The sequence below is a fragment of the Micromys minutus genome (assembly GCF_963924665.1).
Source record: "Micromys minutus genome assembly, chromosome: 14".
In the NCBI taxonomy this organism is placed as follows: domain Eukaryota; kingdom Metazoa; phylum Chordata; class Mammalia; order Rodentia; family Muridae; genus Micromys; species Micromys minutus.
The window spans coordinates 49,959,107-49,983,452 of record NC_137983.1 but is presented as its reverse complement, the minus strand read 5'-3'; the positions used below and the strand labels follow the sequence as shown (position 1 = coordinate 49,983,452).

Sequence of the window (24,346 nt, the reverse complement as noted above, 5' to 3'; positions counted from 1 at the left end):
TGGTATAGCAGGGATGAATGACCATTTCTTAGATACTGATATGGGAAAACTTCCTTTTTTATCTCTACTTCATCCCAACAGTTTTAATAATGGAAACAGCATCACCCTGGGACCATGAAGTAGAACATTCTGTGGGAAAGAGCCAGCCTCTGCAGACTGCAGCACATGGGATGTTAAGGTGGTATTCTCTCCAGCATCCACAGCATGTTTTTAATCACTGGTCTGAAGCCTTCATGTACGAAATAGATTATGAAAGAAACCCATGTGCGCCTTTCATGTAGAATGCTACCCATTAAGGCAAAAATCTCTCCTCTCCTGCCATCCAGCCTCTGACTAGGTATCTGGGCTGACAATTCACTGCCTGCAAAGTTGGACATTCTGAGGTAACAAATGTGATCTTGGCATGACATGAAAATCCTACTACAAAGAGGCAGCCTGCAGCACACGTACCTTTTGAATATCAAGGCAATGACAAAGTCCGGGTTCACCTTAATTCTCCAGTCACACTCCTTCCCAGGTGGGTATGGCTGTGGGTAGTTTGGGGATAAAATCACTCCAGCAGGACCGGTCAGATTCCCACCACAGGCAGCTGTCACAGAACAAAGTCACAGTGGTTGTTTGTTTGTTTGTTTTTATTTATTTTAGAGCCGAGATCCAGAATACCAAACACAGGTAGGCATTTTTTTTTTCTTAAGAATGGGAGCAGTTGTCTACAGACATAGATCCATCAAAGATACATTTTGCCTACAAATGTGGAGACGAGTTAATAAAGCCCACAAAGTTTGTACTTTTTTATGTGATCCATGAGAACTTTAGATTATACTGCATCTGTTTAAGAGAAAAAATTCAAACATCTATCTATCTATCTATCTATCTATCTATCTATCTATCTATCTATCTATCTATCTACCTACCCATCCATCTATGTATGTATGTATGTATGTATGTATGTATGTATGTATGTATGTATCATTTATTTATCTATCTCTTTCTATCTATCATCTATCTACCTCAATACCTTCTTGTTTTTGAGAGATGGTTTCATTCTGTAGCCCAGTTTATCCTAGAATTCAGATTGTACATCGGCTGGCCTTGCAACCGTCAGGATTCTCATCCCTCCCAAATATAAGAATTACAGGCATGAGCCTATACCTCCAGCTGTACTTCCCATGATTTCAACTGACAAAACATCTTCTAATGACTTAAATATTACTTAAATTAATTGAACTGTTTACTTAAACTTCACACTGTCTACATATGCAAGCACATACAAACGATATAAAACCCTTCATAAATGTCACCACATGATCCCAATAATTCTGCTGCGATTTCTTATCAGTTTGCAAGGTTAGTGAACATTCTAGAACACAGGCTCTGAGTAACATAGTGGGCATCAGATTTTCCATATTTTTTTCTTTTTGTCTAACACCTAAGATACTTCCTTTATCACAAGCACGCAGGAAATGGCTGGTTGGTAAGTGACTCTTTCACATTTTAAGTTCCCGCAGTATGGGGTTGGGGTCCTCTCCCCATGAGATCAAAACAACAAAGCAAACAATGAACATATTTAGGGATGGCAGTGGCAAGGACCAAGCTGCAGCATTTGCCCCTAGGGAGAATGCTGGATTATAGTGGCCAGACATTATTGTTAAAGCAAAGAACATTTCATGGTAAGGATTGAGTCAGCCTCATGGTCACTAGCTGTGACTTGTCTGCATTCACATTTACACCAGTTGGCTATTGACTACAGCTGAGTATTGTTAGCAGGCAGGATCATCTTTATTACTAGAATATGAAGGTACTTAATATCATTCTTTGTACTAATCACAATTTTTATTACATCTTCTACTACATGGGCATTATCCAATCCCTGGAAAAATATGCGTTTATACATATAAGGAGCTGCACTATATATATATATATATATATATATATATATATATATATATATATCATGATTCTTTAGGCAAACTCTGTGGCTTGTGACCCTGTTATTTCAAAGCATCCCTCAAGTTAAACCACAAAATAAATGACGAGATATTCCAGTTAGTCCGTTTTTTCTCCCTCTACAAATAAAGACTTGCTTGTTATGTAAATAAAATTAAAGAAGGTGGAAAGATGTAGTCCACAGTTTTCAGTTATGACTGGACCTTCACCAGTCACTTAACATTCCAGAAAATTCAAGTTTTCAAAACAAGCAATTCAGTGAAATTACTATGTTTTATGTGATAAATTCAGTCTGGTTTGTGCATACTCTGAATGGCCCAGGGGTACATTTAAATCATCTGAGACATGTTGATGGAATATGAAGCCCTATGTCTGCTGGTATGTAGTTCCATCTTAATCACAATGTGGTCCCCTTAGCGCTCTTATTATGACTCTTTCGCCTGCACTTGAGATGTATCCATACCTCATCTGGCACAAGAACCTGAATCCAGTAGGGCAGCCTTGCTGATGTAGAGGGTGGAGGTGCCTGAAAGCTGAGATTCTGTTCCATGCAGGGCTTCAAAGATAAAGAGTGACAGATTTGGGGCACTGTCTCAGAGGGGTGCTCAGACTGTGATTCAAATATTGACTTGAAGGAAACAACAGGGAATCTGGTTCCTCCTGCTGGTATGAGGAACTCCAGGAAATCCATGAAATGAGGGTGTTAACACTGAGTTTGGTGTTAAGTAGCACTCTCTGGGCATGTTTGTTTTCTCAGAGTATGGAATCATTTATTTTAACTGTGTTATGTTTTAAGTAGAGAGCTCATAAAACATTTCAGATACTATTAGAGTTTGAAAGATGCATTTCAGAGACTCTAAAATGTCTACCCTGGACTGCCTGGACACACTCATACATGCCAGCATACTCAGACGGACAAGCACATCACACAGGGCAGCTCCCACTCCACACAGCTAGTGCATGGCAGTCCACGCTAAGGCTCAACCAACATTTCTTCACATAACACTGGAGTGCTCACACCATGGAGTGAGACACTGAGACTTAAAAAAAAAAACATCCTGAGGGTCAGTGTCAGCTCCTTCTATCAAACAGGATGTGCAGATTGTTGATATATGGTCACTCTTTAGAGCTCTATAGAGTTAGGACTCTAGCAAAAGAGACTAAGCAAAGTAAAAGCAGAGGCTCCTGAGGGACTGTGCGTACTATTCCAATTATCAAAAACTGGTATGGAGACTTTATCCCTAAAGATTCAGCTATATTGCTGAAGAGGAGGCTCATAGATAAAGTGCACAGGGTGTTAGGATGAGAATCCAAATTTGCTTCCCCAGTACTCATGTATAAAGCTGAGCATTGGCCATGAATAACTGTAACCATAGTGATGGTGTGGGAGGGTGGAGATTCATGGACTTCAGGACTTGCTATTGAGCCTGTCTAGCTCCAGACAGAGAGAGACTCAGAGAGAGAAAGAGACTCTCTCAAAGAATGGTTAAAGGAGACAGCTAATATCGATTTCCAGGATCCACATGTATAGAAATGCATGTGTAAGCACAATCACACAAATATGTACCTAGTCACACACCATGCATACACATACATTTACACATTCTTGCACATATACACAACACCAAATACACACATACACACACAAAGTATACAAAGACAAATATACAAAGACATGGATACAATACATACACAGACACATATACACATAAAATGCACAATACAATAGAGGGGGAGAGAGAGGGATGGAGGGAGGGAGGAAGGGAAGGAAAGAGAGAGACAGAGACAGAGAGAGACAGGGAGACAGAGAATCAGAGAAAGTAAGAGAGAGAGTGCTCAAGTATTAAAGCCCCTAAATTAGTTCCATTTTCATGGGACCTTCAGAAAGAAAAAAGAAGAGAAAGGAAATCTTGAGGAAATTAACAGCAAATCTTGGAAAATATGTGTCATGGTGGCTGGTGGAGTGTTGGGAGAGCTGGTACACACAAGGAAAGCAGAGCATATTGATAACAAAGAAAAGGGATAGGAAGGTAGCTGACCAGCCTGCATCATACAAATCACACAGCTGTCATCACATGGAAAGATAAGGGTCAGACCCATGTCTAACCTAAGATGTGAGTTAAAACAAGAAAAATGTGTCTTTGTTCATACACTAAGGTTAAAAAAACGACCCTGTGAGTTTCTGGTCAGAGAAAATAAACAAAGATGGCTAATGGCCAATGGAATTGCTGTGAATATTCAGATAGATTTGAGGGGGGTTCTTAGAAACTCTCAGAGACATCCCACAGTCACTAAACATCTGGTGGGTAACATAAAATAGCACGCAAACACCTTGTACTGTGAAGGCAGGGTATGTTCACAATTATTGTAAAGCAAAAGAACATATACACGTGCTTATGACTTTAATTGGTAAATGCTTATGTTAATAAAAAGCATCTCTAGGTTAAAAGGCAATGTATTTTTTTCTTTCTTGTTTTGTCATAGTTTATAAAACACCTGCAATAAACATAAATTATTTTCTAATAAAATCCACGGTTTAAAAATATTGCGGGGTTGAGTGAAGGATTTATATGGATGCTAGTCTGGTTAGCCAATAGGCCGCAGGGGGCAGAACCCTCACTTCTGAGAAGTGAAACTCACAGTGGAATGAAGAGATAGCGTCTCTCTTCTTGTCATGTGACATCTATGTGTATAAGCATGTCTAGTTTCTCTAATACTTGGCTACTCAATTTTTGCAAATGATTTCCATCTGCCCTGTGTGGTTTGAGACCTACAAGGACAATGAGCGCTTTGCCATGAGCTTAGGGATTTTTAGCTCTTGCTCAAAATTACATAAGTGATACTTATGTCAAAGCCTGTGGAATAGCTAGGAAAGTGGTCACATTTTATAATTATGTCTTGAATGTAGAAAGGATAAATTGCCTTTAGAGGTTCATTTAAAGTTGCTTTTAAGGGTTTCCTCCTCCGTGAGCTTAACAATATAAAATGGAAGAAAATTACTTCTTCAGTTTGTACAACATGGGTATACATACAACAAATATGCACACACAACAATGCATAATACACACAACCAGCACATGGGCACACAAAAACACAGGTAGAGAAAAAGGCAGGAGGGGAAGCTCTCCATTTGCAGGGACCCTCACAAAGGAAAAAAGAGATTGACAATGACAGCTGCATTGACTCTATCTTGAAAAACATCCCAAGCTTCACAAGAGTCCCATTAATGGAGTGAGCATCGAGAGAGGCGGACTGCTCACAGCTGAGGGGTCTGAAGATCCAGAGAAGGCCACTAAACAAGGATGGCTTTTCTGGAGGCCAGATGCTGAGAACAGTGCTCTGGAATCCCATCTGTCCTCAAGGCCATGAGAGAGTCCCTCACTTCCCCGCCACCACCTTTTGCTGCAGATCAATAGAATTCTACATTTTTTTCAATCAGAGTATCTAGAAGTTCCAACTAAGCCAAATAGTTTGTTAAAAATAACATTCAGTTAAATTTCATTTTGAAATAATTATTAAATACTTCAAATTGGTATTTTATGTTAAAAATATTCAACAGAATGAAGGGCAATTTACATGAAATTCTGGTTTTAGATGAAAAAAATCTATTTTCGTAAAATCCTATCTATGAAAGATCACCTTGGATGTCTATTACAACCATAGCTGGCAAAGCAGTTTGTTACTACACTGATAAGTTGGATAAGGGTTTTAATTGGTATTTTACATAATTTTATTATTTATTGCCATTGTCCCCAAAGGCAATATAATGAATGTCTGCTTTTTATAATTCTCTCTAAAATATACAGATGCTTCAGAAGAACATACTTCCGAAAAGAGAATGTGCTTTTCAATAGTAGGTTTTGCTCAGAGGTGTGTTTTATATTAAAAATGTGGCCAGCAGAGGTAGGCTTATAAATTTTGAGCCATGTAAAATTTTGAGTCTGGATTGATTGATATATATTTACATAAGAACTATTAAGGACAGAAAATGTTAGATAAATGTCAATTACTGTACATTAAAGAAACCACATCCTTTATTTCATCTAATAAAATAAAGGTTTGCAATAAAATTTCAGCATTGTCTCAGAGAGCCCGAGGCCATTTGAGAAGCTCCTGAAATGTCCTCCTGAAGAAACAAAAGGTTAGCAGGCAGATTTGAAGCATATACCACATTCATTTCCAAGCGTGACATTTCCATTTCCCGAGCCCAGTACCTATGCACAAAGGAGGGTCTGGCTGCCAGAAGAAGCGGTTGTTTAGCTGCACACAAGTGATCTTGGCTTGTCCTTGGAGCTGGTATCCAGGGTCACACTGGAAGGTGATGGTGTCTCCAGGTTCCCGACTGTCACCGTAGCGGGTACCATTCTGAGGCATCCCAGGATCATTGCAGGTGGATGCAATGGAAGCTGCGGAAGAGCAAACACGAGCTCTCAGGTGACTGAGAACTAGGTACCCACACTTGCTGGGGTGGCTGCTGCCTAGGGTAAAATACTCAGTGTTGGTTGAGTGCACCAAATGTTTCTGAGGAGCTTGTGAAAAGGGGGTCTTTCCATGGGGGTAGAGTCAGCTATGCACTTTGCTTCTGCTTGTGGTAAAATAAATTTTACCAAAATGTTATTGAAAGTTGGCCACTTATGAAATTCGACATGACAACCTTTTCATTTCATACTTAGTACATATTATACAAATATTCTCCTTCAGTTTGCCCCTTCAATAACAATTTATAAAGTCACGTGTCACAATTTAAATGATTTAATTAAAGAGCTGTAGTCTCAATCTGGAGACTCCAAGTGAAAGAGGAAAGTTTCCCTGATGTGACCTGTCACAGTGACTGCAGAAGTGGGCCAGCTGTCCATCTGATCAAAGGCACCACAGATCCACAGGCTACTATATTCCAGGAAAACCTATCAATTGCATCATTTTAAAGCCATGTAGTCTTTAGAAAACACCAGAAGATATATCTTTGGAAGAGACAGGGAGGAATGGAAGAGAAAGACCAGAAGAGAGAATAGTGAGGAATGTGGAGAGGTTGAAGAGGGGGGAGGAAGGAGGGAAAAAAGGAGGCTCGTCAAAATTGCCCAGTGGGTAAATTACTGTCAGTCTAAGCATTACGACCTACTTCTGTATCCCTGGCACCCATGTAAGAACCCAGGTATGCAGTGGCACTCAACTGTAACCCTAGTGCTGGGGAGGTAGAGACAGGGGTGGAGAAGGTTTATTTCTCACCCAGTCTAGACAAAAAGGTAGCCCCAGGTTCAATGAGTAGATTTATCTCAATACATTAGTTATACAATGCTAAATGGACATCCCTGAAAACATAAAAATAATAGAAATAACATTATCAAGACTTAGCAGAATGTATGGATGTCCACACACACACATAGACATACACACACACACACACACACACACACACATACACACAAACATGTATGCCCATGCATATGTATGCATAGATATATACACAGAAACAGAAAGAGAAAGATAAAAGAAAGTGAAGAGAGTGAAGGGAAATAAGGAAGTTAAAGAATTTCAACAAGTTGTTTGAAAACATCCTTACATAATTTCAGAGGCTGCTGGGGACAGAAAACACTGGGCATGGTGTTTTGTCCCTGTTGGTAGTCATCAAAGTACTCTTGAGATTATGTCATATGAGCAGCTACCTTTCTCTTCAACCTAGGGAAGAGGAATCTGCAGGAGCCAGAACTTACTCTAAGGTTCTGAACCCCATCATCACATGGAACAGCCCAAGGAAAGAATGACTGTGTCTTCCCTTTTCTATAGACATAGTGTGTTCTGTGCAATATTGAAAATTAGAAGAGACACACAAACACCCAAAACTGAAAGTTTTTCCCCTAAGGAGAACTTTGTTCCTTGCCTCTGCCTAGGTGATGACAATGGAAAATTACTACTCTTCTGAGGAGCTGGGATGAGTTGACACATCCATTCAGGGTACAGAGGGAACAAGAGACAGGCGTGCACACCTGCCCCACCCACCCTGGTATCCAAAGGTTTGTGGATTAATGAGCAGCCTTTACATTTGCAGTGAATTTTATAACACCCTTGTGCATGTGTGAGTATGTGTGTGTGTGTGTGTGTGTACATATCTATATAAAATGTGTTACTTACATTTATATGTGTGTATGATATATATTATTATATTTATTCACGAGTAGTCAAATAAATTCACATAAATAAAAAAATTAGAAGATCAAACTTTTTAAAGGAGTGTGAAGTATGGAATGGGTATGAGGCATTTAGTAGGATACTTGTCTAACATGCATGAAGCCACGTGTTCCATCTCCAGCACCACGTAAACCCAGAATGATGGCCTACGCCTGGAATCCAAGCACTCTGAAGATAAAGGCAGGAGGCCAAAATTTCAGTTTTAACCTTAGCTACATAGTGTTAGTTCAAGAGGCAAACTTGAACTATAAGAGACCTTGTCTCAAATGTATAAAAATTAAAACTAACAACCAAGACCTGCATGGTTGAAGGGGTTTCCAAGATGATGAAGAGGCACTAGGGCAGAGCAGAGAGAATATGTTACTGTTTAGTCATAGACAGGAGCCCTGAGATACATAGACATTCACACACTAACACACAGACAGACAGACAGACAGACACACACACACACACACACACACACACAGAGAGAGAGAGAGAGAGAGAGGTGTGTGGGGTGGGAGTAGGGATGAAGAGGTACTAGAGCCAGCATCAAAGACCCCATTGAGGGCAGGACCACATCAGATCACAGTTCTGCTCAGAGGGATGCAGTTACAGCCTAATGACTCACACAGTGATTTGCTAATAACCACACTAATTACTCAGTCAAAACAAAGTTAATAGCCAAATCTTTAGATGAAATATGAGCAGTGGCATTGTGAGAGCTGGGCTTTTGCTGGTCCCGTTTCCTTTTAGAGTTAGGGGAAGGCTGCAAGTAGCAATCTTACCCATCAGTACCATTCTCACACATGGTCCCACTGCAATTGAATCACAGGCTTCTGTTTATCTCCAGCAAGGCAAACCCAGCATAGTGAACTCCTGCCTTTACACACACATCACTGGTATTAGCACAGGGTCATGTCTATCTTTTCCAATGCTCTAGTAATGACTTTTCTCTATGTTCCTCTATAATTCTTTGTTCTTCTGGTTAATTGCTATTTTTGCCTTCCAGTAGTAAATGCCCAGAAGGATCAATGATGTATGCTGTTATGAGTTCTACTACACACAGGCACAAAACAACTCTGCTAGAACATTGTTTTCCACTTCTCAGTGTTGTACTTCTGAAGGTCATGTTTGGACATGAAGCTAAGATGATCTATAATTCTGCTATATTGTACTTTCTTTCTCCCCCCCCTTGTGTGTGTGTGTGTGTGTGTGTGTGTGTGTATGTTTCTGCCTGTGCACATTCATGTGTATGAGGTTATTTGTGCCATCATATGTGACTAAAGAGGCCAGAGATTATTCTCAAATTTTTGAGACAATTTTTCTCACTAAACATGTAGCCCACTAATTGGTTACACAGTGTGTCCAGTAAGACTCTGGAAATCTTCCTATCCTGATTTCAAGATGTTTTGTTTATAGGCATTGAGCACCATGCCCATGTTTTTGTAGAGGTGCTAGGAATTGAACCCAGGTCCTTGTTCTTGATGTGCATACACTTTATCTACTGAACCCTCTCTCCAGCCCACATGGCTGTATCACAGTCTTCTCATCCTCCTCTAATATGTATACATTGTTTTTAAAATTGAGATTTCTTATTTTTAGGCTCATGTAAAGTCATAAAATTAACTACACATTTTTTTTATTGCAAGGAAAATCTGGGACATAAGATCAAACAGATAAAAGTAAACCCCAAATCTAGCAGTATAAATAGTACAAGGTCTATCACCTTCATCTCACTCACGATCTTTGGAGCCCCAGACATATAGCTTTGCCTATTTGTAGCACACACAGTTTGTCTGTACCATCAGGATGGCCTCATTCCATACACGCTGCTATCCTTGTTGCTGTCTACTGGTCCTGGAATCTCCAGTATTTCCTGTTTCCATTGCAACAGGTTGCAACTTCACTGATGTTGACCTGAACCCTCTTCAGGGATCCTGACACTGCTCTATGATGTGAAGATTTCAGTCCTGGGTTCTCCACTGTGGCAGAGGCTAACCATTTATCAATGGCTCTTGGTCCTACTTCAGGGATATGAACTTTTTGACACAGTCCCTGACCTCAGCCATTCACCTTGTTCTTGCCAGTGTTCTATCTATCGTGCTTTCAAGGGCAAGGTAGGTGATTCTTATATACTCCGGAGTTCAACTATCAGCTTAAACTTCAACTGTGACTTCCCCCGACAAGAGCTCCTATGCACTGACTTCAAGGAACAACTTTATAGAAGACTTTTACCCCAGGGATACTCTGGTCTCCTGTAAATCACAGTCTATGTTTCAGCCTTAGCTGATCAAAAACAACAGATTTTTCTTTTTTTCTATCATGTATCAAATTCCAACCACAGTTTCTACTTTTGCCTCTCCTCCAAGTTCCTATTTCCCATATCCCCTCTCCTCTCACCCACATCCACCCTGCATCAGTTGCCTGCAGAAAAGAGCAGGTGTCCCAAGGATATCACCAAACATGGACTGTTATGTTATAATAAGACTAGGCATAACTCTTCATATTAAGACCGGATGAGCCAATCTAGTAGAAGGAAAAGTGACCCAAAATCAAGCAAAACTGTTAGAGACAGCCCCTACTCCTACTGTTAGTAGTTCTACAAGAACACCCAGCTACCCAACCATAACATATATGCCTGATAAGGATTGTGCTAGGCTCTGGTCTACCAGTACAGCAGATTGATCATTAGAAATCATTTCATTGATTTTTTTTCCTAGTTATATTTGTTTTTATGCTATCTTACTGGGCTATCTGGAGTCTGATTTCTGCTCATTCATGTGATATTTGGCATGGGATTCCTCTCATGGAATGGGTCTCAAGATTAACCAATCACTGATTGACGACTCACAAGTTTCTGTACCACCTTTACCCCAGCACATCTCGCAGGCAGAACCAATTGTAGGTTGAAGGTTTTATGGCTGTGTCAGTGTTGCAATACCTCCACTGAAACCTGGTTTCAGGAAATGGTCCCATATCTCCCATTACTATGAGTCTTTGCTAGGGACACTCTTATGGATTTTTGGGAGCTCGCATTGCAGTAGGTTCCTAAGCTCACCCCTAGAGTGCCCTTTCATTTCAGTTGTCTTTATTTATACTCTCTCTGCTACCACCCTACCTGATCCTTCTTCTTCCCATTCCAACCCAATCCCAGTCCACCTTCAAAATCTATTCTATTACCCCTTACTAGGTAGATACATGCATATCCTTTGTTAGCCCTCTTGTTACTTAGCCTCTCTGGGTCTGTGGATTGTAGCATGATTATCCTTTACAGTTTATATCTTCTTATAAGTGAGTATAAATTCAACTTTATAGAAGAGAAAGTGGGAAACAGTCTTGAATGCATTGTCACAGGAGACAACTTCTTGAACAAGGCACCAGTAGCTCAGGCACTAAGATCAACAATTAATAAATGGGAATTCATGAAGCTGCAACGCTTCTGAAAGACAAAGAAGACTGTCCAAAAGATAAAATGGTAGGCTGAGGATTGGGAAAAGATTTTTCACCACCTCCACATCTAAAAGAAGGATAATATCCAAAACATAAAGGACTCAAGAAGTAAAATACCAACAAACCAAACAATCTATTTAAAATTAGGGTACAGATCTGGACATAATTCTCAACAGAAGAATCTCAAATGGCTAAGGAACAGAGGAGTATTCCACACACTTTTAGCTGCTAGGGAGATGTGAATCAAAATGACTCTGAGACTCTATCTTATACCCATCAGAATGACTAAAAAGAATACAAGTGATAGCACATGCTGTTAAGGACACCACTCCATTTCTGGTGGGAGAGCAAACCTGTACAGGAATTTTGGAAATCAATTTGACAGTTTCTCCAAAAATTGGGAATTGATTTACCTCAATACCTAGCTTCACCACTCCTGTGCAGATACCCAAGGGACACTTCATCCTACCACAAAGACACTTGCTCAGCTATGTTCATAGAAGCTGTATTCATAATAACCAGAACTCAGACATGACATTGATGTCTCTCACCCAAAGAATAAAGAACATTGGTGCATTTATACAATCTAGTATTACGCTGCCATTAAAAAAAAAAAACATAAAATTATCAAGCAGCTAGATAGAACTAGAAAAAGAATTGAAATGGGATTATCCAGACCCAGAAAGAAACCACAGATTTGTAAACAAAAATACACATTGAAAGTCCCAATACCACTGAAACTTCAAGAACTGGTTCTTCAGAGTCTAACATTATTGTCCAACTCTCACATTATTGTCCAAGCTTCAAGAATGATAGTTCATTAACCTGTGAGTATTCACTGGCTTTTCCAGCCCAGGGTTCAAAACCCTTCCACAATCCTCTCATAATATGAAATGGTCAACTCATCATATTTCACTTCTGGTAACAATTATGTCTTAGTTTGGCATCGGTTGCCATGATACAGATGATAATCAAATTAACTTAAGAGAAGGGACAACTATTTTGGTCTACACTTCCTGGTCACAGGTCATCATCAGAAGAACTTAAAGCAGGGACTCAAGCAATGTGATGCCGGTTACTAGCTCCATTTCTAGATCATGCTTTCTTGGCTTTCTTAAGCAGGTTAGGGCCACTAGCCTACACATAGTCTTGACTAGTTGGCTGGGCCCTTCCCCATGAATTATCAATTAGGACAATCACTTTCAATGCTGCCTACCTAAGCCAATCTTATATGCACAGTTTCTAACTTGAGGTTACTGTTCTCCAAGTGACTCCAGGTTATATCAAGATGACAATAACACTTTAGTAAAAATTGAAAGAATCTGGTGAAATAATATGAGCAAACACTGTCCACGTTTCCTATGATATCCCCTACATGTCTCTGCAGGACAGCAGGAATAACATTGTCCTACAGTAAACCAGCTTATATCAAGGTCATAAACAGCATATTCTAAATGCACAGAACCACAGAACGTATTTCCATACACCAAGAATGATTAAAATTCTTCCAAAATAAAGACCCACAGAGGATGTGTGAATTGCCAGAATATTGTTTAATAGTAAGAGGTTTGAGGCATCTTTGAAGATGTCCTTTTCAGTAAGAGTTTCCTTAGAATACGTGCAATCAGGGTCATCACTAGCAGCCGAGGCCTTGGAAAGTCATGCTCGCATGCAGCCTGTGTTGTACGAAACACTGAAATACTGAATCGAAATAACTCTCAATACTTCCAGCTATCGGGCAGGTATAGTAGGCTAGCTACCATGTGTGCCTAATAGGATGTTCCTATTGCTTGCACACTTTCAAGGATTATGTGAGATTACCAGTAAACCCTCCACTAAGGCTTAGTCCAAGTGAAATGTACTTGCAACTCCTAGAGTTTTGGAATTGTAAAATAAAAAAAAAATAAAAAATAAAAAGCACACAGGGTTATCCAGATTGGATTTAAAAAGCAATCAGGAGAGTTGAAGCAGTAGGAAGGAAACCATTTACAACAAAGCCAAAAAAAAATGTGGGTTGCATATTTGGAATACACTTCATTTTATTCCCCTTTTGTTTTGCATTAAGGATAGATATTCCTTGGGAGAGGCCATACCTCGTTGTTCAAAAGTCAGAAGCCCTGACCACAGATGCTCTGCTTGAGCATGGATTGCTGGATTGCTCCAGATGAGACCAGAGAGGGTTTCGGTCTTTCTAGCTTCTCACTATCAAAAAGGAATGGATGCATCTGATGTTATCCATTCCCCAACAGTCTCTTAGAGGAAGGGTGACGTCCTGATCTGAGTGATGCTCACCTTTCTGCTTTGCCATGGTCACCAGAATTTTCCAAGCCATAAAAGACACAGCAGTAGCCACCCCACAGAGTACAGATTCATCCCACACAGTTGAGCAATGACTGCACAGGTAAGTTCTAAGTGAGTATGGCACAGCTGACATTTTTTTTTGGCAATTAACAGCAGTTACAGTGTAGAGCTCTCCCACAACAAAAAGCTGCAGTGATGCTAACCCCCAGCTGGGTAGGCAATTTGCCCCTAGAGACATCTCTAACTAGGTGGTCCATTTGGCCCTAGGGACTTTGTGAAATATAATTGTTAATTATATAAAAGTAATTTTTCTGTTTTATTAGAACACATGTTAAGAATTTGGGCCACATCCTGTTAAATGAATTAATTTTTCCATATATGCCTTTACACCATCATTTAGGACATATTTGTTGACTAAATTCATAGAATAGGTGATCTTCCATGTTCATGGCCTCTGTATCCATGAACTTGATAATTGTGTGTGTGTTGGACACAGACAGAGAGATATTGGCTTTGCCATTTCTCCAGGCGCAGTGCAATGCAATGACTGTCAACAGAATACCTCATTGCATTAAGTATTGTATAGATCTAGAGAAGATAAAAAGGCCGTATGAAAATGCACTCAGTTATTTTCAGGTATTGCAACATGTTGCACCAGGGGCTCAGTCACCCACACATTGTGGTATCTTATGAGGGTGGAGGAATCAATCCACAGGCTGCTGAAGAATTGAGACGATAGGCTGCTTAATATGCTCTCATTATTGAAAACCCTCGAATGTAGTTCTCCATGGAGATCTTTTTCTTGTGACATTGGTGTAAACATAAAATAGTGTCACTCCACACCACACTCAGAAACACACACACACAATTTTCTTTCCAACCTGAGTACTAAGTAAAAAATTTATCTCTTGTATATGAGATGGCAATTGTGGTAGGAATGTGCTAACAGTTTGCAGTGTACAACATGGGGGTCATGAGGAAGGTGTCTGGAAGAAAACACTATTTTATCTGTGAGCACACAGGTACATGTATATTTGCCTATGTATATGCATACATGGATGTATACATGCTTATGTACACATCTACATGGATATGTATATACGTATTGCATGTACACATATCTGTGATATAGGTGTGCATATATGTTCATATATATGTGTGCATGTATTTATTTGTGTGTACATGTGTATAGCTATATGTAAATATGTCTGTGCTTGCAAAAACACATATGGGTATGTGTATATATGTGCCTGCATGGGTACATACATGGATATGTGCATAAGTAGACATGTATATGTGCATGCATCTGAGTATAGGTATGTGCATATATGTGTATATAAGTATATATAAATATGTACATTTTACATGTGTGTACATACTCCTGGGTATATTCTTCTATACACATTAATATCCTTCATCAAGACAGGCTCCTTCTTTTTTCATGTATCAGGCTTATACAGTCTTGGGACTGGTGCCACCTCAGAGTTGTCCTTTTTGTATACATATGTAGGTCAAGTCCTACTCATCGCATTGGGGGAGGTACAAGCTTATGTTTCCATGGAGACTAGTTCTTCATAATAGGTAGAGTTCTGCAGAAGCATAAAAGAATTTGTTTGCTCTAGGAACTTATGGGAGAAAGGAGATATATTTGCAGCTGGTGGGCCCAAAAAGAATTTACATTGAAAGCCATTTAAGTTACATCTGACCAGAGAGAGGTCTGGGGAAATTCAGAGTCCTTGGGTACAAAGTGTTGATCCTGGGTCAACACATGGGCAGTAAGGATTCAGTTTCCTGTCTCTTCTAGCTGAGGATTTGAACATCAGAAGCTCAGAGAATGAGAGCTAAGTGACTGTTCTTTGGGAAATGAGGTTTGAGTACACACGAAGAATAAAATTGGAACCACAAAGTCAGGATATAGGCAGAGTTTCATAGTGAAAGATGAGCACCTGATCAGCTTTTAGTGGTGACAGCACTCAGCAGAAGAACTTTATGTCCTTGTGAACCACTCTAGTCTACTCATCCTGAGCATGCAGCCCATAGCTGAGCTCTCTGGGACAGTGTGAGCCCCACCCCTTCCTTCTTAGGGTTTCCTTGAGAAACAGAATCACTCCAGAGAAGACAGTTGGTCTTCAGCTAACAGAGGGCAGAAAGGAGTATCAGATGATCTACTTTAGAGCATGAGAGCTTGCCAGTGTTGAGTTACAAAGCATAATGTGAATTCTTTAATTTATCACCAGGGTGAAGACATTGTTCATTTACCACCTTTGTGCATAGCTCCACTTTTCCAAATTAAAACCCTGTTTTCCATGGCTGTCTCTTTTCCACCTCACATACTCATTCAAGTGTGACATATCACCATAGAGAAACATCCCTCACTCTACACTTGTCCTGGATCTATGACAAAAATTAGAACAAGCAGGGCTTTAAAATTTCTGTTTTGTTGGAGGATAAACCATACACCCAGACACCCAGATGAGTGGCTCGAGTGCTACAGACACACACACACACACACACACACACACACACACACACACACACACACACACACAATCCAGGTTGAATTCAGTGCAGATACATTGAATAGTCAGTTATGCAAGTTTGAGAAAAAACTAGACAACAAATAACCCAACAATACAAAAAAAAAAAAAAAAAAATCAAACCAAAAAACTTGCTGCCAAGAGAAGAGGGATTGTTTACAGGAGTAAATCATGAACATGAGTAAATTCAGTAATTCTCAAGATAACTAGCACTGAAGAGATGACTCAGTGATTACAACAACAAAACCCAAAAACCAAAATCCAAGAACCAAGGTTTGGTTCATGACACTCTCAACTGTCTGTAACTTCAGTTCCAAGGGAATCTGACACCCACTTCTGATTTGTGCAGGTACCAGGCAAAAATAGATTGCATAAGAATATAGGCAGGCAAATCACCCATAGACATAAAAATAAAAAATGATTAACAGAACCCTAGTACCAGGCATAAGAATTCTCCTTTAAAGCTAGTAGTCAAGAGACTACAAGTGACTCCAAAACAAGGTAGGTTATTGTTGCCCTTGGCTGCCTTCCAGAGGTGGAAGGTAGGTCCTATATCTGAGGACACCATACACTTAGGATACGTTTCAAGGTATATCTGGCTTGTAAACATCCTTGTGGAAGTACCAGAAGGTTCTATGAAAGCTTCCAAACTATGACACTCGAGGAACATAAGTGAGCAGCAAGGCAAGAGATTCCTAAAGGTGCAATAGTGGCATTGCTGATGTAGCAGCAACCAAGATCTGTCTGATTGGACATAAGGTTTGCTTAACTGGAGATAAGTTCTGCTTGGTACTAGAATTCTAGTTGACTACTCAGGGGTCATAGATCTTAGAAGGAAATATATTACTCCCTCTTTGCTAAACTGGAGTAATTTGTAACTGCATTCTAAAACGGATCCCTTTATCCGCAGTAAGTGTTAACTTTTACTACTCATCAAAGGAGAGTTCTTCTCTCTAACTAACTTTGTTTTAGAAATGGATTTAAGTTTTTAATAATGTGTTCATGTGTAGATATATGCACAAGAGTACAGTTGCCTCAGAAGGCCAGTGACATGGGAAGTCCTGGAGCTGAGGTACGCAGTTGTGATCTACCTGATGTAGAACTATATTTTAATTAAAATGTCATAACCATTTTCTTTGACACGTGGAATAGGGAAATATGCTGTTTATTCTAATTCTCTTAACCTAAATGATTTATTTATCAGTTTTCTGATTTCATTTGATGCTTTATTTTTATGGATGTTAACAAACCTTCATTTCTATTACATGTTTGAGAATATAACAGAAGTACTATTGCCAAGATAATCAGATAAAGTTAAAATATAGCAAAATTTACAAACAATATATATATATTATAACTAAAATTATACTATATTACAGACTACTATTGGGATGCACAAAGCATGTTGTAGGATACAGATTATTTAAAAAAAAACTTGATCAGGCAGAAAACAAGCATACATTAACCCCGTTTTCAAATATTTCTCATCTCAGCCACTGGGAGATGAATTGTGTAGTTTCCTTGTCCAGTGTTGCATTGCCACTGAGCAATCTACCATATTTCAGATAAGAGCACACAGCCTTTGAGATTTAGTCTATGCATTAGGAAAAAATTTATTCCTATATGTTATTCCTTCTCATCCTATGTATTCATCCATTCTTACTCTTTACTCTCATCTTATTAATTCACAACCACAATGAAATCATAGATCCCTCTATCTTGCTTGCTACTCTGAACAGCTTTGAAACTGGCTTTTGATTATCAACCCTCCATGATCTCTGTCCTTAGCCACCTTGTAACTCTCCATATCCAGGGCAGCTAAATCAGATGAGTGTATCTCTAATTTCTTCACTTACCAAAGAACAGCCCTGTGTGCTTCTCAACCAATGATATCATCTTATGCAGTCCCATCCAGGGAGACAGTATTCACACTGCAACATTTCCTTATGGCTCTTGACAAACACAAAGGTGGTGTGTCACCTAAGAAGACGTACATATTTCTCAAAGCTTGGTAACATACAAAAAGTATATTGGTCTGTTTAAGAAGTGGCTTGTACTTTCATTCATTCACCTAGGCTAGGAAGTCATCCAGAGTATTCTAAGTACCTACTATGTGCTGAGGTATAGTAGAATGAAGAAGAAACTGAGAAGTTTTCTCTTTATATAGCTTAGATTTATATAGGTTAGTAAAAGCAAAAATGTTAAATCAAGTAAATATAAGAGCTGTTAAAAGATGTGGAGAAAGAGGAACACTCCTCCACTGTTGGTGGGGTTGTCAGGTGGCATAACCACTCTGGAAATCAGTCTGGCAGTGCCTCAGAAAATTGGACATAGTACTACCTAAAACCCCAGCTATTCCACTCCTGGGCACACACCCCAAAGATGCTCGAACATATAACAAGGGCACATGCTCCACCATTTTTATAGCAGCCTTACTTATAATAGCCAGAAGATGGAAAGAATCCATATGTCCATCAACAGATGAATAGATACAGAATATGTGGTACATTTACACAATGTAGTACTACTCAGCTATTAGAAACAACGACTTCATGAAATTTGTAGGCAAATGGATGGAACTAGAGAATATCATCCTGAGTGAAGTAACCCACTCACAAAAGAACACACATGGTATGCACTCACTGTTAAGTGAATACTAGCCCCAGAAAGCTCTGAATACCCAATACCCAAGAAAGAAATCACAGACATTATGAAGCTCAAAAAGAAGGAAGGCCAAAATGGGGATGCCTCAGTCCTTCTTAGAAAAGAGAACAAAACTCTCATGGGAGAAATTGTAAGGTCAAATAGAAAAACAGGGATTGAATAAAAGATCACTCAGAAGCCTCCTCACCTGGGATTCACCACATATGCAGTCACCTAATCCAAGCACTGTAGCTGTTTCCAAAAAGTACTTACTGGCAGAAACCAGACATAGATGCCCCCTCAGGGACTATGATAGAGTCCTATAGATACAGGTGAGCATGCTTGCAGCTGACCATCAATCAGTCTGAACTCAGGGATCCCAATGAGGGTGCTAAAGAAAGGACCTAAGGAGCTGAAAGGGGTTGCAAACTCATGGGAAGATAACAACATTTTCAGTTAAACAAACCCTCCAAAACTCCCATAGAGTAAAACTCCAACCTTTGTGCCCACTTTGAGAGACCTATTGATCCAGTTGGGCTTGTAGCTGAAGATAGCAGTGTCTGGCTGGCATCAATGTGAGAAAAGACTTTTGTTCCAGAGAGGGCACATTTTCTTGATGTAGGGGAATGTAGGGGAATGTCAAGGCGATGGGGTGGAGACGGGGATCAGAAGGGAGTGCACTTTTGTGAAGGCAAATGGGGGGGGGTGGGAGCAGGGTGGAGTAAAAGGACAACATCTCAAATGTAAATACAGAGTATCTAAAAAATTAAAAAAGATGTCGGGAGAGAGAGAGAGAGAGAGAGAGAGAGAGAGGGAGAGAGAGAGAGAGAGAGAGAGGGAGAGGGAGAGGGAGAGGGAGAGGGAGAGGGAGGGAGGAAGGGAGGGAGAGAGGGAGAGAGGGAGGGAGAGAGGGAGGGAGAGAGGGAGGGAGAGAGGGAGGGAGAGGGAGGGAGGCAGGCAGGGAGGGAGAGAGAGAGAACAAGCAGGTTCTCTTCAGGTTGAAGATGGCTTGTGCAATGTTACAGAAAGATCTCTCATCCTAGGTTAGCATAGTCAGTCATATTGCCAGAGATGGCCTCATTTCCATGTTCTCTTCTATTCTTCAACCTTTGTTATAGTGCAAAATGGAGGAACTTACCAGAGGCAAGTTCTATGACCTTTACCTTTGCAGCCCCAGAATTGAGATCGGTGTCTCTTTAAACTCATTGTGAATTACTTGGATTACAGCAGCAGGTGAGAAGATCATGTATCAAGCCCAAAGGGTCATGGTCTTTCTGAGCCCTCATGATTTCCAGTGAGATGTTTAAAAAAGGTTCCTCAAGATAATAATGTGTGGACAAGCCATGTAGGGCCCAAGACAGTGGCACATAGGGCTTGCTGTAGTCGATTTGACTCTAAGTGTTGAGAGGGTTTCACTCCCTCCAGGGTGGAAGGGCACCTGGAGCTGGGTGTTGGGAAAGGTGATTAGAGGACAGGGAAGAAGCTGGGGTAGATCTGGAGGGTGTACCCTCAGTTGGAAGAGATCCTGAGTTTCATCTGAACTCTGAGTATAGTAGAGTATGTGGGTTAGTTAAATGTGAGAGAGACAAAGGCATGATCAGGGTACACTGTGGAGGGATTGTGGCGTGGGGGAGAATTAGGGAGCTTTGAGGGTGACTACAGCAGAAACAAGGGGAAGGATGAGGAAATGGGGGCTCTGTGGATTTAAGAGGAGGGTCCTCTTCTCTATTGGTTTAAAGAAGCCCATCAAGTGTCCTGACAGAGTGCCACACACTGGAAATGAGGAGTTGAGGAAGGCTGTAGCCTGCCTTCCCTCAAGTTCCAAACTCCAGTCTAAAAACAAGATAACACCAGATAGTCAACCAGATTGTGACCTGAGAACAATGTTCCGTGCAAATTGAGGATGATAGCTCCTGAGTGACAAATGGGGGACCTACAAATATGTGGGTTCTAGGCTCCAAATGTTCAAGGAGGTGAGCTTCCCGGAAGCTTCAGCAGAATGACCACGGTCACAGGGGATTCCACTCATAGTAGCCAGAAGAGAAAATCCCCCACATGGCCTTCGCCTTGCGCGATTACAGTACGATGAACCAAACTGTTGCAGCCCCTGCATTGAGAATGTCAAAGAACACAACCAACTGCTGACAACTTGGACACCATGGTCAGTTTCCATAGAGTCACACAGGGAACGAAGCCAACCCTAGAGCCGGATGCCACCTGAGCCTTCCACACTATGGTGAAATCATCACGATGAAAAAGAGCAGAAACCAATGTTCACACCAGAGTCCCGAGCAGGCAGATCATCTCTGTCTCTTTTATGGTGTTCCAGATTGCTCTTTGAATCTGCTCCCAAGACCCATCACTTTAGTCTCCTTATCCCAGCCAATCAGTGGTGGCTAAGTTTGCAAACACTGTGTGGTTCCCCACACAAAAGGCACACCCTAACACTTCCACTGAGTATCAAACTGCCTCAGAATAAATCATACTTAAAAAGCCACACATACCCCATAATGGGACTTGTGTAGCTATGCAGTCAGTATCCAGCTGTGTGTGTGTGTGTGTGTGTGTGTGTGTGTAATGGGACTGGCCATGCCTACTGAGTACTTGCTTTGCTACATGTAATATAGTTTTCATTACAGGAAATCATATGCAATGACATGTTTAATTTATATTTTTAACTTTATTTTTAAAAAAACAAAGATAAAAGAACAAATTTTAAGCATTTTTGCATAAATGTATATGAATACGTTTTTGTCACTGCTTGGCTTTTTTTTTTTAAGGTTTAATATTCTGCATTAAGGTCTTACTAGTTACAATTAGCAAAAAGTAAAAGTAAAACAGGATGTAACCCAGAATTAATCAAAGTATTCTTGGTGTGTAAGGATTGAGTATAATGTTTGTTTGTTTGTTTGTTTTTCTTGAACTTCACACAGTCTGTGAGTTGTTTCTGGGGTAGGCCAAGCTTTCTGGGGTTAGTATCCCATTATCAGTGACTTCATATTATATCTGTTATTTTGTGACTGGGTTATCTCACTCAGGATGATATTCTCTAGATGCAACCATTTTCTAAAGAATTTGGTTAAGTCATTGTTTCTGATAGCTGAGTAGTACTCCATTGTGCAAATGTACCACAATTTTTGTATCCATTCATCTACTAAAGGACATCTGGGATCTTTCCAGCTTCTGGCTATTATAAATAGAGCTGCTATGAACATTGTGGTGCATGTGTCTTTTTTGTATATTGGAGTGTCTCTGGGGTATATGCCCAGAAGTGGCATAGCTGGATTTTCAGGTAGTACTATGTCCAATTTTCTGAGGAGTCACTAGACTGATTTCCAGAGTGGTTGTATCAGTTTACAACCCCACCAACAGTGGAGAAGTGTTCCTCTTTCTCCACAGCCTCACCAGCATCTCCTGTCATCTGAGTTTTGGATCTTGGCCAATCTTACTGGTGTGAGGTGGAATCTCAGGGTTGTTTTGATTTGTATTTCCCTGATGGCTAAAGATGTTGAGCACTTCCTTAGACATTTCTCAGCCATTTGATATTCCTCAATTGAGAATGTTTTGTTTAGCTCTGTACCCCATTTTTTAATAAGGTTGTTTGATTCTCTGGTGTCTAGCTTTTTGAGTTCTTTGTATACCTAGGATATTAGGCCTCCATCTGATGTGGAGTTGGTAAAGATCTTTTCGAATTCTGTTGGATGCCCTTTTGTTTTCTTGACAGTGTCCTTAGCTTTACAGAAACTTTGCAATCTCATTAAGTCCCATTGGTTAATCTTTGACCTTAGAGCATGAGCCACTGGTGTTTTGTTCAGAAAATTTTCTCCTGTGCCTATGTGTTCTAAGGTTTTTATCATCTAATAGTTTTAGTGTATCTGGTTTAATCTGTAGATCTTTGATCCACTTACACTTGAGCTTTGTACAATGAGAAAAGAAAGGGTCTATTTTCATTCTTCTGCATGCTGAGTGCCAGTTGGACCAACACCATTTGGTGAAGAGGCTATCCTTTTTCCATTGAATGTTTACAGCTCCTTTGTCAAAAATCAGGTGACCATATTCGTGGGGGCTCATTTCTGGGTCTTCTATTCTATTCCATTGATCCATGTACCTATTTCTGTACCAGTACCATGCAGTTTTTAGCACAATTGCCTTGTAATACAGCTTGAGGTCAGGGATAGTGATTCCTGCAGATGTTTTCTTGTTGTTGAGGATGAATTTCGCTATTCTAGGTCTTTTGTTATTCCAGATGAAATTGCACATTGTTCTTTCCAACTCAATGAAGAACTGGGTTGGAATTTTGATGGGGATTGCATTGTATCTGTAGATTGCTTTTGGTAGGATGGCCATTTTTAAAATGTTGATCCTTCCAATCCATGAGCATGGGAGATCTTTCCATTTTCTGAGCTCTTCCTAGATATCCTTCTTTAGAGGTTTGAAATTCTTGTCATACAGGTACTTCACTTGCTTAGTTAGAGTCACTCCAAGGTATTTCATGGTTTTTGTGACTATTGTGAAAGGTATCTTTTCCCTAATTTCTTTCTCCACATGTTTGTCCTTTCGGATATAGGAAGGCTACTGATTTGTTTGCATTAATTTTATATCCAGCCACTTTGCTGAACTTGTTTATCAGCTGTAGGAGTTCTCTGGTGGAATTCGTGGGGTCACTTAAGTACACTATCATCTCATCTGCAAAAAGTGATGTTTTTATTTCTTCCTTTCCGATTTGTATACCTTTGATTTCCTTTTGCTGTCTAATTGCTCCATCCAGGACTTCCAGTACTATGTTGAATAGGTAGGAGGAGAGTAGGCAGCCTTGTCTAGTCCCTGATTTTAGTGAGATTGCTTCAAGTTTCTCACCGTTAAGTTTGATATTGGCTGTTGGTTTGTTGTATATTGCTTTTATTATGTTTAGGTATGAACCTTGAATTCTTGTCCTTTCCAAAACTTTTAGCATGAATGGTTGTTGAGTATTGTCAAATGCTTTCTCAGCATCTAGTGAGATGACCATGTGATTTTGTTCTTTGAGTTTGTTTATATGGTGGATTACATTGATAGATTTCCATATGTTAAAACATCCCTGTATCCCAGGGATGAAGCCTACCTGGTCATGGTGAATGAACGTTTTGATGTGTTCTTGGATTCGGTTTGCAAGGATTTTGTTGAGAATTTTTGCATCAATGTTCATAAGTGAGTTTGCTCTGAAGTTCTCTTTCCTTGTATGGTCTTTGTGTTTTATGAACGAGGGTTATTGTAGCCTCAAAGAATGAGTTAGGTAGTATTCCATCTGATTCTCTCTTGTG

At 40.0% G+C, this 24,346-nt stretch overlaps 1 protein-coding gene across 1 annotated transcript in view; it reads right to left on the bottom strand.

Moving 5' to 3' along the window:
• The window catches only part of CSMD1 (CUB and Sushi multiple domains 1), a gene marked incomplete at its 3' end in the record, with an annotated part of 1,481,492 nt that overhangs the window by 177,988 nt on the left and 1,279,158 nt on the right, over nucleotides 1-24,346 (bottom strand). Inside the window, exons 27-28 of the mRNA XM_080928326.1 lie at nucleotides 6,162-6,353; nucleotides 451-589 (exon numbers count right to left, since the gene is read on the bottom strand). Of these exons, the coding sequence (XP_080784452.1) occupies nucleotides 451-589; nucleotides 6,162-6,353 (331 nt within the window). The remainder of the gene's footprint in view (nucleotides 1-450; nucleotides 590-6,161; nucleotides 6,354-24,346) is intronic.